Below are 18,875 nucleotides of genomic sequence, written 5' to 3' on the forward strand. Positions count from 1 at the left end.
GTCCCTCCCAGTTTGAGATCTGTCCAGTGGTGGCTCATGCAGTGAGTGGGGCGGACACCGTGATGTCCTCCCAGCAGCAGTGTCAGTGGAGATGGGGTGAAGCAAAACAGCTGTGTGGTGGGAAGAGCTCTGGACTGGTGCCGGCCATACAGGTGCAGGTACATTCATGCATTAGGTATGGAGGTTTACAGGGAGAAAGCCAACTCATCAAAACTATCCTGGAACCTGAAGTCCTGATTGCACACAGGGTTTCCAGGTCCTGGGGAAGCACAAATGGTTAGATATCTAGGTATGTGTATATAAGCACACCTAATATGTGAACGCTTGGAGTGGGGCTTGAGCTGCCCCTTGATCACACAAATTCTGTGTTTCTGCGGATTGCTTTGATTATTCTTTGGAAAACTCAAAGAATCTAGATCATTAAAGAATCAAATATATCTCAGCTGTAGAATTAGCTTAATCACAGGTGATTTGAAGATTTGGCACTCAAGTTAACAATGCTTACAGATGACCATGATGAATTCTTCTGGACTAGAAACCATTGGACAGGGGATCTCTATCAAATCAATTCTCGCTCAGCTCTAACATGGTACCAAGCAAGAAAAAGTTGCCAGCAACAGAATGCAGAATTATTGAGCATCACCGATTTACATGAACAAGCATACATGACAGGTAGGACATAGCAAAGCATACCTGAAGAAGTCTTGTGATATTTTGCTAATTAGTCAATACTGTCTCAGTTCTAAGCATAAATTTCATAACAATTATGAGAAGTGTCTTTCCACTCCTAGAATATCTTAGTATGTGTACACACACAGCCTTACACAACAGAGGCACAGGTTAATTCTTGTGTCCAGGGCGGCTGTCTTCTAGCTCCATCTGGTACGCAGGCTGAGACCCTACCTGCCCCCAGACTGTCTCGCCAGAGTGGTGCATGCTCTAGTTATCTCCTGCTTGGATTACTGCAATGCGCTCTATGTGGGGCTACCTTTGAAGGTGACCCGGAAACTGCAATTAATCCAGAATGCGGCAGCTAGACTGGTGACTGGGAGTGGCCGCCGAGACCATATAACACCGGTCCTGAGAGATCTGCATTGGCTCCCAGTACATTTCTGAGCACAATTCAAAGTGTTGGTGCTGACCTTTAAAGCCCTAAATGGCCTCGGCCCAGTATACCTGAAGGAGTGTCTCCACCCCCATCGTTCAACCCGGACACTGAGGTCCAGCGCTGAGGGCCTTCTGGTGGTTCCCTCACTGCAAGAAGTGAGGTTACAGGGAACCTTCTTGATAGTGGCACCCACCCTGTGGAACACCCTTCCAACGGGAAATAAGCAGCTATCCTACTTTTAGAAGACATCTGAAGGCAGCCCTGTTTAGGGACGTTTTTAATATTTAATGTTGTATTGTTTTAATATTCGATTGGGAGCTGCCCAGAGTGGCTGGGGAGACTCAGCCAGATGGGCGGGGTACAAATAATATATTTATTATTATTATTATTATTATTATTATTATTGTTGTTGTTGTTATTATTATTTGCTACCTTACACGGATGAGTTTTTTGTGCAAATCATCACCTTCCTATTGTTGGTATATTGTTCTTTTGGTGTTTTAAAGTGCCTTTTGGTTGAAAAAAATGTAATATATACTTGGAGAATATATAGTAAAATACTTTTGAAACTCTACATTTATTTATTTTGGTGTTGTATGCACCATGTTATGTTCCTTTTTAATCAGAGGAATACAATTATGACTTTGTTGTGAACGAAATGCCATACATCGTCTCTCACTTTCCCAATACTTTTAGACATAAGACCCATGTGTCTTCAAAAACTGTATGAAAAGCAGAAATTCATTGGTTGAAACTGATGCTGGTTGAAGCATTGTTTCGGCATACCAGATGAAAAGTTTTTTTCTGATTAATTTCTGTTTGGTACCCAGCTTTATAGGGGGGGGGGATCTGATATCCTGTTATGTTCCCCCCCCCCCCAGCTTCATCAATATAAATCTCCTAGCTATATAATACAGTTTAATTGATTTTCTTTTCCGTGAATAGGATTAATAAATGGTATAGCTACTTACTACTGGATTGGTCTAAACAGTTTGGATCTTGACAGTGGATGGCAGTGGATTGGCAACCGCCCTTTCAGATATTTAAACTGGGCTCCAGGTGAGTGAACAACTATGTGCCAACAATCAGATCAATGCTGAACAACATTGCTGCTTAATATTCAGGCACAAATTCCAAAATTTTGAAGGGATTTACAATATCCAGAATATACTACCTAAAGGAATTAGTTTTGAATAATCATTCTTTGTAGCCTTCTTGCAATGATTCAACCGAATAGTTTGTACTGTTAACTTTCCCTAAAAGTTCTTGTACCATGATTCTGAGAAGATCTGCCACTTTCTGTCCATTCAGCTTCTTCTGTTTTTTAAGAGCTCTGTAGGGGACAGGAATCTTTAAGTGCACATTCTCCCATCACAGTGTTGAAGCGGTAGGGGAAATGACACTTAACAGAACCTCAATTTGTGCCATAATTCTTAAAGTAATGTATGTGCCCTCCTCCTGCGTAGAATATGGAACTGTGGTGTAATTCAGTAGTCACAATAAAGTGAAAAGGTACCTGAACCCAAACAGAGATTTCCAGTTATCAGGTAGATCACAGATCACCCACTTCCAATTGCATAGCGGATGCACATTTGGACTTATTTTCCAGCTCATGTGGTTTGCTTCATTGTTCACCAGTAAAGGTGATTAGACTGAAGATATGGTGATAAGATGGTGGCTCCACAATTATGGAATGTAATTCCAGTAGAGATTAGGCAGACTCACACTTTTAAAGAAGCCTTTTCAAAAGCTCTTTATGAAGGGGCAATGGATGGATTAGGTTAGTTTACTGGAAAGTGGCTCATTTATTATTTTTCTATGCTGGTTAGTTTCAACTTTATCGTTTCTGGCCATATATATATATTAAATGGTTTTGTGCTAATTTAAAATATTGTAGGCTGCTTTGTGAAAGATCTACTCAAACTGCAGCATTGCAGTGCTAACACAGGACTCAATAATCACTTGTCTCACTCTTTCTTAAAGGGAGCCCATCCCCAGAAACAGAAAAAATCTGTGGATCAATGCAGTCTAAGAATGGCAAGTGGGGGAATGATAAGTGTCAAGAGAAACTTGGATACATTTGTAAAAAAGAAAACTCTTCACTAGATGCTTCTGTTATTCCTTCAGGTAGGATGATAAACTGGGAATGAAGTTTACCTAGGTAAAGGTAAAGGGACCCCTGACTGTTAGGTCCAGTTGTGAACGACTCTGGGGTTGCAGCGCTCATCTCGCTTTACTGGCGTACATGTGGCCAGCATAACTTAGCCGCTTCTGGCGAACCAGAGCAGCGCATGTAAATGTCATTTACCTTTCCGCTGGAGCGGTACCTATGTCGACCACTGTATTCGGGGCCAGGCAAATTGGCACCAGGCATTGGGTTTTCGTTTACCTCATAGCAATTGTCACAACTTTGTGAGCCATCAGGTAAACCTTGGTGTTGGCTGGAGAGGAGGTTTTAGACCAGGCACCCCCAAACTTCAGCCCTCCAGATGTTTTGGACTACAATTCCCATCTTCCCCAACCACTGGTCCTGTTAGCTAGGGATCATGGGAGTTGTAGGCCAAAACATCTGGAGGGCCGCAGTTTGGGGATGCCTGTTGTAGACTCTGCCTCCCCCTCCTTGGTGGAAGGTATCCTGTTAAAGGAATCCAGGAGAAGCAGCTTCTGTCTGGTGCCTAGATGGGGGACAGGGCCATAGCACTCCTCCAACAAGGACCCCTCAGGGGGGCACCCCTATTTGATGTAGGTCATAGGGCCCCTCTGGTGGTGGCTTAGCCTTAGATACACTCCCAGCAGACAGGCTGGAGTGCTGTAGTCTTGCTTCACCCAATGCCTGTGCCAAATTGTTCACATCTGTAACAAATAAAGTTGTGGCCAATTTTAACCGATAAAGCCTATATACTGTTGTCTTGTCTGGTTATTCACCCCCTTAGGGGAACGGTGGGGTCACGGGGTCCTGGCACACAGGTGAGTCAATGACAGCATAATGGCAGATCAATAAAGATCATCCAGTCATACAATCTTAGATATAATTGTTTTCTGTTTAGATGGCTTTAAACCAATTAAATGTCCAGATGGCTGGGCTGCATATGCAGGTCACTGTTACCGGCTTAACAGAGACCTTAAGACATGGAAGAATGCGTTATGGTCCTGTCGAAAGGAAGGTGGAGATTTAATAAGTATACACAACATTGAAGAATACAGCTTTGTCATTTCTCAGCTAGGCTACAGTGAGTACATCCAGAAAATTCTGTTTTCCTGGTATTTGGTGTGTGTAAAAGAGAGAGGGTGGTTCCCCCCCCCAAGCAAATACAATTATACAATGTTACTAAGGCCCTCCCCTATTGAAAAGCACCACGGAACGATAGTCTGTTTAAGTGATTAAGGTGCACAAACAAGTCAAATATGAGAGATGACACTGACTATTATAGCCTTCCACAACCTAGTGCACTTCCATCAACTTCAGCCAATATCACCAATGGTCAGGGATGATTACAGTTAGAGCTCAAAATATTTGCAGAGCATCAGCTTGTAGGGTTGCCAGACTCAATAGAGGACAGGACTTCTGTGCCTTTAATTGCCCTGCTCTCTTTTGAGTCTGGAAACCTTAAAGAGAAACCAGCAGACCCTTTGTTTAATTTCCAAGCGGCGGGTCTGCTGGTTTCTCTTTAAGCTTTCCAGACTCAAAAGAGAGCAGGGCAATTAAAGGCACAGAAGTCCTGTCCTCTATTGAGTCTGGCAACCCTACCAGCTTGGCGAATGCTGGTCAATTAGATGCTACTCATTTGTAGTTCTGTATTCCATTAATCTTTATGTAACTAGTTGCACATGTCAAACTGAGCTACAGTTCAAAGTGGTCTCCCATTTCCAAATCTATGCACCATAGGGCTGTGTGCAATAGGATCCTAGGCACTCTGGACTGGGGGCAAATAAATAAGATGGCTTTATGTTCTTAGAACCAACAGATCTCCTATGGATAGGACTGAATGACCAGAAGATTCAGATGTATTATGAATGGAGTGATGGTTCTACCGTGACATTCACCAAGTGGCAGAAAGGAAAACCACAACAAATAAATGATGCTCAAAATGAATGCGTCGTTATGAATGAGGAGGTAAAAATATGAATCCTATAAGAGAGATGTATTTCCCTTGGTCCTCAATACATTTATTCAGCCTATTACACAAAAGATTGAATAAATGGATGGAGGGACAATCTGGCACATTGAGAGCTAAAATTCCCAGAATGGTTTAACAATCATTCCCTCTTTCTAGGCTGCCCTAGGAATTGAAGCTCTGTTTGGCTTCACTTGCCAACCGCATCATCTGCTAGACCTTGCCCCACACCTCACTAGCTTCCACACCACACACTTACCTTCACTAATCCCTTGAATTTTCTCCAGCCAAGTGGGACCAATTCTTCTTAAATTTCTATACTGTCCTTCATCCGAGGATCACAGGCTGGTTTACAATGGCAGCACTGGAAACAGATTACCAGGCCAGCTGGCTGGCCACTGCTTCCTCCTTCCTGCCACTGCTCTCTCTGCCATCATGCCAACTCAATGTCCTAATCATCAGCAGAAGAAGTATCAGATCCTCAAGCTGAATACTGTACTTCATTAGTTTCAGCTGAAGATTTCAGTGAAGTTCAAATGTAATAGGAATTTTGTGAAGTTGTCCAACTCATGCAAAAATGGAAAGCTTTGCATTGACACAAAGGCATCAAGCAGGAAGAAAATGAGAAAGCCAGTGGGTCCCTCTTCACTGATATTTGTATTTTTTCACATTCCCATCTCTAGAATGGGTACTGGGCAGATTATTTCTGTGAAGCGGAACTTGGTTACATCTGTAAAAGACAACCTTTGGCATCTCTTCCTGGAGAACCTGAAATTGCTGATCCAAATTGCCAGAAAGTAAGTTTAAAGTAAACTGTGTGGTGGTTTAAAAAGTGAAATATGCACAGACACAAACTATTTCTATTCCTAAAACTGTCCATTAATGCAGAGGTCTCTCTAGCCTTGAGGTGAGCTGTAAAATTTATCTTCCCCCTCCCCTCCAATTCCATACCCTTCCCATGGCCACTCAAGCCTCTTCTCCTCTCTTCAACAACTACATCATGGGTCAGCTTTCTTTGCTTCTTTCCCTTTTTACTGCTGACCGTGGGAAGGCTGCTTTATCAAAGATTGAAAGACAATATCAATTTGGAGAAAGTTTCAATAGAGAGTTTCTAATCAATAGTTACTGCTCCCCCCCCCAAAGGGTAATTATACCCTTGTGCCTATTAGTAGGGAAGAGTCCTTTTTTTTTGCTGATCTTACATTTAAAAAAAAACCCAAGATAAGCAGCCATGGATCTCAAACAGCTACTACATCAATTATTTTTTTCTATTTTTTAATATTTTGTTTCCAGAATGTTTAAACTTGAGAACAGATCCACTACATATATGCAAGATACCCTGCTTCCACTGCCAACAACAGCAGGAAACATTCCCATATATCTGCCTTAGTCTCCAAGGCATCAAGTGCTAAGAGTAATTCACTTGGAACCAAGTATTCTTCACTTCTTATGGATCATAGCTAGTAACCAAATGTGGTGGAGGTGCTTATGGGAGTATTTGCTTACAGGGGCAGTGCAATTCCTTCATTTGATTCAGATAATGGTCTGCATGCATTTGTGAATTTTCCTTTAAATGCATGAAGCATTTCCTGGTTCAAAGAAAGATATGGGGCACGTGGAGATTATGTGTATGTCTTGGAGATGTTATGGGTGCATTGAAAGTCCTTCAACATCGATTCACTGCTTTGTATTTTTTAAACATTTCAGTTTTACAGTCATACCTCAGTTTAAGTACGCTTCGGTTTGAGTACTTTCAGTGTAAGTACTCCGCGGACCTGTCTGGAACGGATTAATCCACTTTCCATTACTTTCCATGGGAAAGTTCGCTTCAGGTTAAGTACACTTCAGGTTGAGTACTCCACGGACCGTCTGGAACGGATTAATCCACTTTCCATTACTTTCAGTGGGAAAGTTTGCTTCAGGTTAAGTACGCTTCAGGTTAAGTACAGACTTTCGGAACCAATTGTGTACTTAAACCGAGGTACCACTGTATTTCAATCTCTAGTTATCAGGATTGTTCTATTTTAAATTTTTTGTTTCACCCAACTGAATTTTTCAAAATAGCAACGGACACAACTGCTGGTGATGCAACTCAGGGGCAGAGCATATGCTGCAGGCCTCGTATTCAACCCTTGACATTTCAAGAGGATTTTGTACAACACCCCTGGAAACCTTCTGCCCTACTGAAGGAAATGAACCAGCTGTCTGACTCTGTTGCAGACAGCTTCATATGTTCAGCTCTAGAAACAGTTTGCAAAAGTCACACTCATCATCTGGATTTCTACCAGATTTTCCCCTAGAATCTGCTCTAGACTCTTGTATCAATTGCCTGGGCTCAGCTCAGTTGGTAGAGCATGTGACTCTTAATCTCAGGGTCATGGGTTCATGCGACACGTTGGGCAAAATATTCCTGCATTGCAGGGAGCTGGTCTAGATGACCCCCATGGTCCCTTCCAACTCTACAATTCAATGACTGTATGAAATGGCCAGTGTATTAATTTCTATGCAGATGTAAAGGCTCTTGCACCAATTTAGAGAATGACAACATTCTCAAAGATGTCCATGCAATTTCTGTGGACCAAGATTCCTGTTTTAATAAACTTTCAGCAGCGTCATTAAAATAAACTCAGTCCCTCAATTCCAATGTGTTTTCAGTAAGTTACTTTAAAGATAATATTCGGATAGTACTGGACACCTGTTACAACTATCGTATGTTATAAAAGGAACTTCACTATGCTGGAAGAGATGCAGGGAAAGAGGATCGGTACTTCATGCTTCTTGTGGTGGGATTGCCCTATAGCTCAAAAATTTGGAAGGGGGTATTTATCTAATTAGGCAAAATTAACAAAATAACAATAATCCTACACTTAGATCTGATTCTAGCGCTCTTATTGATTGGAAGTGGTAATAAACATAATAATAAAATAAATTCAATATTCCATCTTCTTCTTCTTCTTCTTCTTCTTCTTCTTCTTCTTCTTCTTCTTCTTCAATAGAGAATTGTTAGCAATGAGCAGCTGGAACTAGCTAGTCATTGGAAGGAGGGCTCTGTGTTCACAAAGGAGGGGTGGCATATAAAAGAAACCCTCATCTTAAATCATTAGCAGAACTGACATAAAAACGTGCAGTGAGAATAACTTAAATAGAATATAAAGGATAACCAGTAAATTTATTTGAATTGGTTATGTAGTGGCAAAATATATAAGTAACCACAGAAAGGGGGGAGGGGTCGATATTAAGATGTGGTTTTTAAAAAATTGCCTATGTAAATTTATCTTTGTTATAATATTTGTAAAATGAGAAAATAAAATGATTAAAGCAAAACCTCGATGTCTCCAACCTAATACTGCAATAATAAGTGGTGGTTGTTTCTTTTATATTGACAGGGTTGGAAAAGGCATGGTGTCTATTGTTATTTAATTGGACAAACATTTGTAACATTTTCAGAAGCAAAGAAATTCTGCGAAACAAATAAGGGATCTCTGACTTCTGTGGAAAACAGGTACTAAAGAGATTTTCTTTCCAGAAGAAAGGAACAAATAGAAGTGCTTTTAATATCGATAAAATGCAAAAAATGGTTTATTTCTGAATATTCTAAGATTACAAGCAGATAAATAATTGGTATGGATTGTGCTGGTACATGCAATACGTAGATGTATTGCTTAGTGACAATGGACCTGAAAGCTTAGGGTATGTGTGTGTTTTTACCTTTTGCTTTGAATAGTACTATGGTCAATATACCCAACTGGTTCAATGACACTCTTGCAACAGGCCCACCTAAGCACCACATAAGACTAAAGCTGTATACACACCATACATTTGGCGCACACACCTCGGAAAAAAGAATCATGAGAACTGTAGTTTATTAACGGTGCTTTGAATTACAGCTCTGTGAGGGGTAAACAACAGTTCCCAGCATTCATGAGTTGTGTATGTTTTAGGCAGCACAACCACACAAGGCATTTAGAACATTTACCTCTAAGTTGCAATTTGAACACACATGTACCCAATGATACAGCTACCTTCTGCATGTGATCTCCTTCTGATCTCCTTCTGCATCTGAAGATCTCCTTCAGCATTTTGATCAGCAGGACAAAAGCACATTTCTCATATAAATTACAGGTATCACCATCCACAATGATTCTGTAGTGGAGTCTGACACTTTGGATTGATAGCTGTTGAACTCACATCTGCTTTGATGTACAGAGTGGCCAGTCCTGAAAATTAACTTTTTCTTAAAAAAAAAAAGCACCCACTTTTAATGCATTTATTACTTATTTTTCTCCACAGATATGAACAGGCCTACCTGACTAGTCTAGTTGGGCTTCGTTCAGAAAAATATTTCTGGATTGGCCTTTCAGGCGTACAGCAACCAGGGACATTTAACTGGACCAATGGAGATGGTGTTCTGTTCACCCACTGGAATTCAGCAATGCCTGGTAATAATAATAATAATAATAATAATAATAATAATAATAATAATAATAATAATTTTATTATTTATATGCCACCTATCTGACTGTGTTGCCCCATCCACTCTGAGCAGCTCCCAACAAAATATCAAAAACACAATAAAACATGAACTGTTAAAAACTGTACAGGGCTGCCTTCTAAAAGTAATAATAATAATAATAATAATAATAATAATAATAATAATAATAATTTACTGTATATTCCTGTGTATAAGACTACTTTTTAACCCAGGAAAATCTTCTCAAAAGTCGAGGGGTTGTCTTATACGCCGGGTCGTATTTCTTATATGGCGAGCATATCCCAAACCCTATATATCCCAAACCCTATCTTTTAACTGGAAAAGTATAAGACGCCCAATCGTCTTATACACCGGAATATACAGTATTATTTATACCCTGCCCATCCGGCTGGGTTTCCCCAGCCACTCTGGGCGGCTTCCAACAAAAATATTAAAATACGATAATTTATTAAACATTAAAAGCTTCCCTAGTTATTTATTTCCTTGACATCTGATGGGAGGGTGTTCCACAGGGCAAATGCCACTACTGAGAAGGTCCGCTGCCTGGTTCCCTGTAACTTCAATTCTTGCAGTGAGGGATCTGCCAGAAGGACCTCAGAGCTAATCTCGGTGTCCAGGCTGAACAATGGAAGCAGATAACCAGTGTTATATGGTCCCGGCAACTGCTCCCAGTCACCAATCTAGCTGCCACATTCTGGGTTAGCTGTAGTTTACGAGTTGCCTTCAAAGGTAGCCCCACATAAAGCACATTGGAGTAGTCCAGGCGGGAGATAACCAGAGCATGCAGCACTCTGGTGAGACAGGGTGAAGACAGATAGGGTGTCAGCCGGCATAACAGGTGGAGATGGTAGACTGCTGCCCTGGATGCAGAATTAACCTGCATTGGACAGCTGTGTGTTAAGTACTTCCTGAAGCCTAATTGGAATGATATTTCACAAAGGGCTTCTGCATTATTATTATTAGTAGTAGTAGTATTAGTAGTAGTAGTAGTAGTTTTACACATAGGAACAGAAATTCAATTGACGTGGCTCTTGTCTTGTGTCTCCAAAAGGACAACATCTTGGCTGTGTTGCCATGAGAACGGGGACTGCAGCTGGATTGTGGGATGTTGTGAACTGTGAAGAGGAGGCAGCCTTCATCTGCAAACAATGGGCAGAAGGTGTAACAACAACTCCTGCCCCCACCTCAAGTCTTCCACCTCCATGCCCAGAAGGATGGCGTTCAAGCAGTACTAGAAATGTGTGCTTCAAGGTAGAACTTGCGTCCAAGTTCTTGTCTGTTTAAATAGCAAGGCAATGTAGAAATGGCTCTTCTCGATCAGTAAACCATTTGAGATATTTGAGGGTGTAGTTTTAGTTTTAAAGTCAATGTTCAGTGCAGGTTTTTTTGTGACTCTCTTTATTGTGGAGTTTTACTTCAATATTTTAAACTGTACTTTATTTGAAGTACAGACTTTTTATATTTTATTGGAGGAGTGGGCAGAATGGAGCTCACTGGGGGGTTAGAGGTGGATCAGAATGGATTTTTGCATCGCAACTATAGATCATGGTTAATGATATTTATGGAGAGTGTGTCTTTGTCCAGAAGGAATGTTTTCTATGTATTGTTGTCATCTATGAATTCAAACAAAGGTTCAAAACAACCAAGAATGTTCATTTCATATTTGGCTGAGTCCTAAAATATGTGACTCTGTAGCCTAAGGGACTGGAATAAGATTCTAAATGTCTGCCTCACAAGTATCCACCAGAACTTTCAGATAGTTTGCCTTGTGCAACATTGGTTCTGGGAGGGAAAATCCTTCAATTTACTTTTTAGAAAGAGTTTTAAATGTCATCACTTATCTTATTAAATGAGATTTACAGCAAAAATAAAACACAATGCATCTAATTTTCATAGCTTTCTAGATTTTTTTACACCCTGCCAGTGAGAGAAGCAAAAAAAGGAAACTGGCGTTCATCATACTTTTTTTTCTATCAAATGTGACCTTGCTAAAGAAATTGACTTGGGGGAAGTAATTTGTGATTTGTCAAAGAAAAGGACCAGAAAAGCCTTTTAAATTGAATTGGTATTACTACTTTTACTACTACAGCTATCCACTCTTCACCAGCAGGTCCCAGGGTGGGTTGCAACAATTTAAAATTTAAATAAGTTAAAATGGATTACAGTCACAGGAATGGGGTGAACAATATAAAATGTTTATGGCTGTGTTGGGATAAAAACATGGGTGCTGGAAATGGCTATTGCTCAGAAGCAAATGTAGTCAAATCAGATGTATAATATGAAGTTGGAGAACCAACAGAAAAGAGTATCAGGATATGAACCTTGGTTAGGAAATAAAGACGGGAATTACCAATATTCAGGGAGAGGGAATGTTATAGATTTAAAACAGATTATTATGACTGACATTTAACTATATTTTTATGCCTTTAGGCCTATAAAAAAGAGAAAGAGAGCAAGAAATCTTGGCTTGAAGCACAAGATTTCTGTAGAGCAATTGGAGGAGACCTCATGTCTGTTCATAGTGAAGAAGAACAGAAAATGCTATCAGAGTTGTGAGTTTCATATAATGTTAATCCTCATTGTCTTAGAATCAGTTTAATGGCATTTTAATGTCAGCTTCCCAGTTCACAATTCCCAAACCAATACACATACCAAAACCTATTTATTTTTTAAAGTTAACACTCTGAATCCTGCTGCATCACACACTTCAGCCATGCCAAAAAACCACACGGTACCCGAGGCATCACTGGAAAATGTCATTTATCGCAAACAGAGGAATTAACCCAAACTGGCAGAAGTGGAGATCGCAGCACCAGTGCCATCCCTCTCTCATGCTTGCTGTGCTTTCCTGAAAGGAGGAGCTGAGACTGGCACCCCCAGCTTCCCTTTGTCCCACCATCTTTTGCAAACATTCCAATGGCCAACAGCTGGCAGGAAACTTCTGGGAAATAAAAGAGGCAACTCCCAGCTGCTTGAACCCAGAAGGAACACAACTGTCCCACCCCCCAAATTGCAACATGTATCACAATTTTGCTACCCATGTACAGTCCAGCTGGTTCTGGGGTTGGAGCAGATCAGTTCAGCCTTAGGTTATTAGCACTTTAAATTGTGACTTTTTAAAGGCACCTTTTGCTTGCATGCATAGCAAAAGGGACAATTTAATTGTTTTTTTATATATACTCGGTGAGTATATATATAAACACACACACACACACACACCACATAAAATATTAGAGTAATAACACTGTTAAATGGAACGAAAAGAAACAAATACATCACTTGGTGATGTATTGCAACATAGAAGCAGTTAGCAGGGAAAGGGTTAAGTCAAGCATAGGTTACTTCTCTCTAAGAATCACCAGTTTGACTTCTTTGAAATAGGTGTTTTGTTATGATATGTGGGGTCAGATATGGGTTTTGATTGTTTGGGTTCAGATCAAACCTCTGCCTCAACCTCAGTTTCTTCAGAAACTTATTTATCCATCATCACTTGTTATGGCCCCATTTTGGTGTGGGGCTCATGATAGTTTTATAAGATTTCTAAATGTGCTCATGGACTGCATTGGGAACTCCTAGTTAGGGGTCAGAAAACTTTTTCAGCAGTCCACTGTCCCTCAGACCTTGTGGTGGGCCAGACCTTTTTGGGGGGTGGAGGGGGGGGATGAACGAATTTCTATGCCCCACAAATAACCCAGAGATGCATTTTAAATAAAAAGCACACATTCTACTTATGTAAAAAAAAAAACACCAGGCAGGCCCCACAAATAACCCAGAGATGCATTTTAAATAAAAGAACACATTCTACTCATATAAAAAAACACCAGGCAGGCCCCACAAATAACCCAGAGATGCTGATTCCCAGAGATAACCCATAGACTGATCCCTGGACCATCCGTGGGCCGGGTTTAGAAGGTGATTGGGCCTGATCCGGGCCCCAGGCCTTAGTTTGCCTACCCATGTCCTAGTTCAGGCATCCCCAAACTGTGGCCCTCCAGATGTTTTGGTGTACAACTCCCATGATCCCTAGCTAACAGGACCAGTGGTCGGGGAAGATGGGAATTGTAGTCCAAAATATCTGGAGGGCCGAAGTTTGGGGATGCCTGGCCTAGTTTATAATACAGTCACCTGTAAATATCCAATGTCTTAGCATGTAATGCAAGCATGCCTAAGAAATGACCACATGTAATCTGAACAAACACACACACACACACACAGAGAGAGAGAGAGAGAGAGAGAGAGAGAGAGAGTTCTTGCTCCAAATGGCTCATCTAAGGTGATCCTCAGAGTAGTCATTATACTGTAAATTTTAAAACTCTTGAAATCAACTCTCTGCTTACAATATTTTTAAAATAGATTCAAATTTTTTGCAGTCATATTAACACCAAGGTACTTTACTTTCTTAACTAAAGATAAACCAGTCGCTTCCTGTAACTTTTCTCTTTCCTTACTGTCTAAATTCTTGTCTAGAACTTTGGTTTTTGATTTATTCAATTTAAAACCTGCTACCTTTCCAAATTCTTGAATTACTTCCAGAGCCCTTTGCACACTGGACTCTGGATCCTCTAATGTCAGGACAAGATCATCTGCAAAGGCTTTAAGTTTATATTGTTTCTTCCCTACAGTCACTCCTTTTATTTCATCGTCCTTTCTAATCCTGTTGAGCAAAACCAGCTTACAATATTTTTTATATATTTTAGGTCTTCTGCAGACTATTATTGGATTGGTTTAAGTGAGTTGGAGCCCGATAAAGGATTTACTTGGAGTGATGGAACTCCTGTAAGTAAATGATTAATACTAATCCATTGTTGGTAAAATTATTTGCAAATTCATTTATAATCTTAGTATTTGAGCCTCTTGTTCTCTTAGTGAACTTTGATATAGTCCCTAGCAATACTTTAAAAGTTTAGTTATTGAAGTGTCCAGCATCAAAGTATTTATAAATGTGATGTGCAATCTAGTTTTTAGACCCAACACTTATGGCAATTACTGCACAGTTGCTTGAACTTATTGCTTGCTCAGTTGTGTGTTTGTGTGTGTGTGTGTGTGTGTGTGTGTGTGTGTGTGTGTGTGTGTAAGGAACATTTAATTTAATTTATAAAAAATGTAAAAACAGGAGAACACACACTAACTACCCACTTTGCATATAATGCAAAGCCAAGCTATGGCTTAGGACAAACAGAGATTGTGGCTGCTGCATTCCTTCTTCGGTTCTGCTGTTGCTGCATTACCTGAGGCAAACCCATGGTTTGGGGAAGCAATCATGTCAATTAAAATAATTAGAACAATTTAAAGTAAAAACAACAACAACCCAGATGCAAATTATTTCATTTTTTAAAAAAAGTAGAGAGATAAGATAGCCAGGAAAAAAATGCATTTGCTTTTTACCATCTCCTTAAATCTATGCATTTCCATTACCATGATGATGTGGGCTAACCAGGTGATATATCTGCTCCCCTCTAGTCCAGATGACATGGCCAGTCATCTGAATAACTTGCAAAAGCTTACACCTGTAAAACACACACACACACACACACACACACACACACACACACACACAATTAATGTGTATATGACACCCCATCTCTCTCTATGTATATACATGCACCTGAATCCAGGGACGCTTTTCAACTTCAATGGATTTTGTATGGGGACTGATTTGTAAATCTGGGGACTGTCCCCGGGAAACGGGGATGCCTGGTAACCTTAGTGAACAAGTCATTCAAAAACAACCGCTGTAAGTCTCTCCTTTTCTATATGTTACCCTTGATGATTCTTAGAAAGGAAATGAGTAAGAAAACTTTATTCATACTGTAGCTAAACTTCGAAGAGAGGAGCTTTTTCTTTCAAGTTTCAAGAGATAAAGACATGGGATGCAGAGGAGTGGCTTCATTTTATTCGTGGTGGAAACCTTCCTGGTGTGAGCATTTTCTGAATTGGATTTGCCAAATAAAGAGAGGTAAGATTCCTCTTCATTTACAACAGGTTCATTAAACAAAGCCAACATCTGCTGCACTGCTGAAACCTGGGGTTTAAAAAAACCCATGACTATTAACCTTTTGCCTTTTGAGAAGAGGTTAAAAATGAGAAATGTGAAACACATTTAGCCTTCATAATGATTGTTGCAGGTTTAATATCATTGGCTTTCATGCTGAGATGTAAAGTTTTCCATTTCAATTAGAACAGGGGTGTCAAACTCAAATTCATCGGGGGCCGCATCAGCAGTTTGGTCACCCTCAAAGGGCCGGTTGTGTCTGTAGGACTATGTGTCCACTCTTTATTATCATAAATTATTGTCACTGCATTCAATTATTACTGTTTTTTGTAATAATGTAAGCTCATTACCGCCCCCACGCGGATCACATTCCTGCGTCGTGGCGCGTGTGTGGGAGGGGAGGTAAACGAGGGAAATTTGAACAAAAGGTGGGGATCGACGGCTTCCGAGGGGGGGCTCAACTAAACCTTCGGCAGGAAGGAGAAAGCCACTGCTGGGATTAAAAACCTGCAGATGGAAAGAGGGCTGCACGCTGCAACCCACCCCATGCTTTGGAGAGGGGCAGGAACATGCGGTGCAGCGCCAACTCCCTGCTTTGCTTTTGCATCCTCCCTCCTCAGCGCCAGAGTCCCTTCCCCTCGTGCTGAGGGAGGGCAGCGGATTTTCCGAGGAGGAAGGCGGCGGCAGCCCCAGCAGACGTGCATCTTCGCCTCAGACTGCTCTTCCCCCCACCCGCGCTGTTGTCGTCTTCGCCGCCGCCTCTCCCTACCGGGACTGCAGGCAGAGGAGGCTTGAAAACCTCCCCCCCCCAAAAAAAATTCCCCTCCCACCTACTCAAACTGCGAGGCGACTCCATCTGGAGCCCTACATCACGAGGGGCTGAGAGGAGGCGGCGGCAGAGCGGGAAGAGCAGGAACCCGTGCCGCCTCCCTCCCGGCCGCCCCCCGGGGAGCAGCTCCGCCGGAACTGAGAAGCCAAAGGGTGGCTCGGGGGTGGGGGGCAGAGCAAAAGCCAGGCACCCTCCCGAGTGTCTATGAGGAGAAAACGGGGGAAGAGAAACCTGGCTCCATCAAGAGAGTGGCTGTTGCGCTTCGCCTACTTCCCCCTCAGGCTCACTCCGCGTCCCTTTCGCCCGCTCGCTCGCCCACCTCCCGGATGCAGCCGAGGAGAGGAAGGGAAGCAGCGGGCGGCAGCTCCCCAGTGCCGCCTCACTCGCTCTTGGAGACAACAGCAAAGCCCGCCCAAAAAAAATCCAGCGCTGCTCCGTCCCGGCACCAACTTTGCTGGCGGCGCCTGTAGGGCTTTCCTACCTCCTCGGCGGGCTTCCTCCTCCTCCTCCTGCATCTCACTTCCCCGTCTGGCCGCTGTGCCACCGCCTCCCTCAGCCTCATTCGAAATTGAAATTCCCTGGCCAAGGCCGTCAGCGCGGCTCCAGCGCCCCGGCCTCCGCCTGCAGCCCCGCCCCCGGTTTTGACCCTCGGCCAATCACAGGCTACAGAGCTACTGTCAGCGGCTATTGTCGGCGGCGGCTATGCGGGCCACATGACGAGGTCTGGCGGGCCGGATTAGGCCCCCGGGCCTTGTGTTTGACACCCGTGAATTAGAACAATGAACCTGAGCCACGTACACCATGGTGGATATAGGTATTTGCTGATAGTTCCTCTGCATTAGGTTGTTAATTGTGCTGTAGAAATGTACAAATAACAATTCCATTTTTACAAACTCCTGTTTGTATGAAATAAAGTAATAGAATAAAATTCGCTATGATATAATTAATGTGTTTGTTTTTTTCAGGTGTGTCATTAAAACCGGAGCCAAACAATCATTTCGGTATGTTGGGTGACTTCGCTTTTCCTCAGCTCACACGGGTCTATCTTAAGCCACACTGTGGAAAGCAGGGGTGGAGCTGCTTTAACAGGTCTTCCGGGCTATTGGGCATTCTGTCAGGAGCCAAAGATTTGCGTGTCGAGGTCACCGGATTCCCCCCCAATAATTCACACACACACGTTAATTAAGTTTAAGGTTTTTGGCATTATTTTGGCCACAACTTTATTAAAATACAATCAAATGTGAGTGGTTGCTTAGGCACTGGTTAACCCATCTGTCCCCTGCCCTGGGACAGATTCTGCACTGACTTCCTCTAGGTATTTTGTGGAAGTAAGTAGGAAGTAAGTAGGTAAACATTCTCAGAGGGAGGACAGAGCCGTGTACCGAGCCCAAGGGCGTACCCACCACGGGGCAAGTTAGGGCAGCTGCCCTACTCTAGAAGCAGGGCTGGTGGGCAGAGGCGGAGCACAGCCCGGCGGAGCGCGAGTTCGCCATTCCCGCCGCGCCGTGCCGCACCCTCCCTCCAGCTCCCCGGCGCGCCCTCAGGCAAGGCCAAGCGCGGCGGGGAACCAGGGAGCGCAGCGCGGTGGGCGGGAACGCCGAACTCGCGCTCCGCTGGGCTGGGCTCCGCCTCCGCCCACCAGCCCTGCTTCTAGGGAGGGGCACAGCCCGGCGGAGCGCAAGTTCGCCGTTCCCGCCCGCCGCGCTGCGCCCTCCCTCCAGCTCCCCGTCGCGCCCTCTGGCAAGGCCAAGCGCGGCGGGGAACCAGAGAGCGCGGCACGGCGGGCGGGAACGCTGAACTCGCGCTCCGCTGGGCTGGGCTCCGCCTCCACCCACCGGCCCTGCTTCTAGGGAGGGGCACAGCCCGGCGGAGCGCGAGTTCGCCGTTCCCGCCCACTTTGTGGCCCCTCCCCTTCCTTGCCTTGGCCCCTCCCCTTGCCCCCCTCTAGTTTTGATCCTGGGTACGCCCATGCTTCTTGTCCTCCCTCGAATGTTCCCCGAGGCTCAATTTGCTCTGTGTTAGGCCCAATCCCCTAACGGGGAACTGACGAGAGCCGTTCGAGCCCCAGGATTCCTTTAATGGAATACCTCTATAAGCAGCAGCAATTTAGCGTAACTTTCCAGCCTTTCCATACTCCTCATACCAGTCAATCTCTTACCAGCCAATTTTAACCAATGCCTAGCCGCCAACCTTACAAGTTGTGACGATTTGCTATGCAGTAGGCAAAAACCAAATGGCAACAGCCAATCAGCCAGGTGGCAAAATTCCTACTGGGCCCCTGCCCCAAGGCAGGTGACCCCATGACAGGCACAGCAATGTCAATATGCAAAGCATCCTTA

The 18,875-nt window shown here is 43.1% G+C and overlaps 1 protein-coding gene across 2 annotated transcripts in view; it reads left to right on the plus strand.

Moving 5' to 3' along the window:
- LOC118091915 (macrophage mannose receptor 1) overlaps positions 1-18,875 on the plus strand; it is a 43,544-nt gene that overhangs the window by 4,866 nt on the left and 19,803 nt on the right. For both annotated transcript variants that reach the window (XM_035129502.2, XM_060280794.1), the window contains exons 4-16: positions 508-672; positions 2,054-2,167; positions 3,092-3,235; positions 4,156-4,338; positions 5,065-5,222; positions 5,907-6,020; positions 8,610-8,725; positions 9,514-9,662; positions 10,767-10,966; positions 12,146-12,267; positions 14,413-14,491; positions 15,530-15,671; positions 17,502-17,537. In XM_035129502.2, the coding sequence (XP_034985393.2) occupies positions 508-672; positions 2,054-2,167; positions 3,092-3,235; positions 4,156-4,338; positions 5,065-5,222; positions 5,907-6,020; positions 8,610-8,725; positions 9,514-9,662; positions 10,767-10,966; positions 12,146-12,267; positions 14,413-14,491; positions 15,530-15,671; positions 17,502-17,537 (1,722 nt within the window). The remainder of the gene's footprint in view (positions 1-507; positions 673-2,053; positions 2,168-3,091; positions 3,236-4,155; positions 4,339-5,064; positions 5,223-5,906; positions 6,021-8,609; positions 8,726-9,513; positions 9,663-10,766; positions 10,967-12,145; positions 12,268-14,412; positions 14,492-15,529; positions 15,672-17,501; positions 17,538-18,875) is intronic.

This window comes from Zootoca vivipara, chromosome 12 (assembly GCF_963506605.1).
Source record: "Zootoca vivipara chromosome 12, rZooViv1.1, whole genome shotgun sequence".
Lineage (NCBI taxonomy): Eukaryota > Metazoa > Chordata > Lepidosauria > Squamata > Lacertidae > Zootoca > Zootoca vivipara.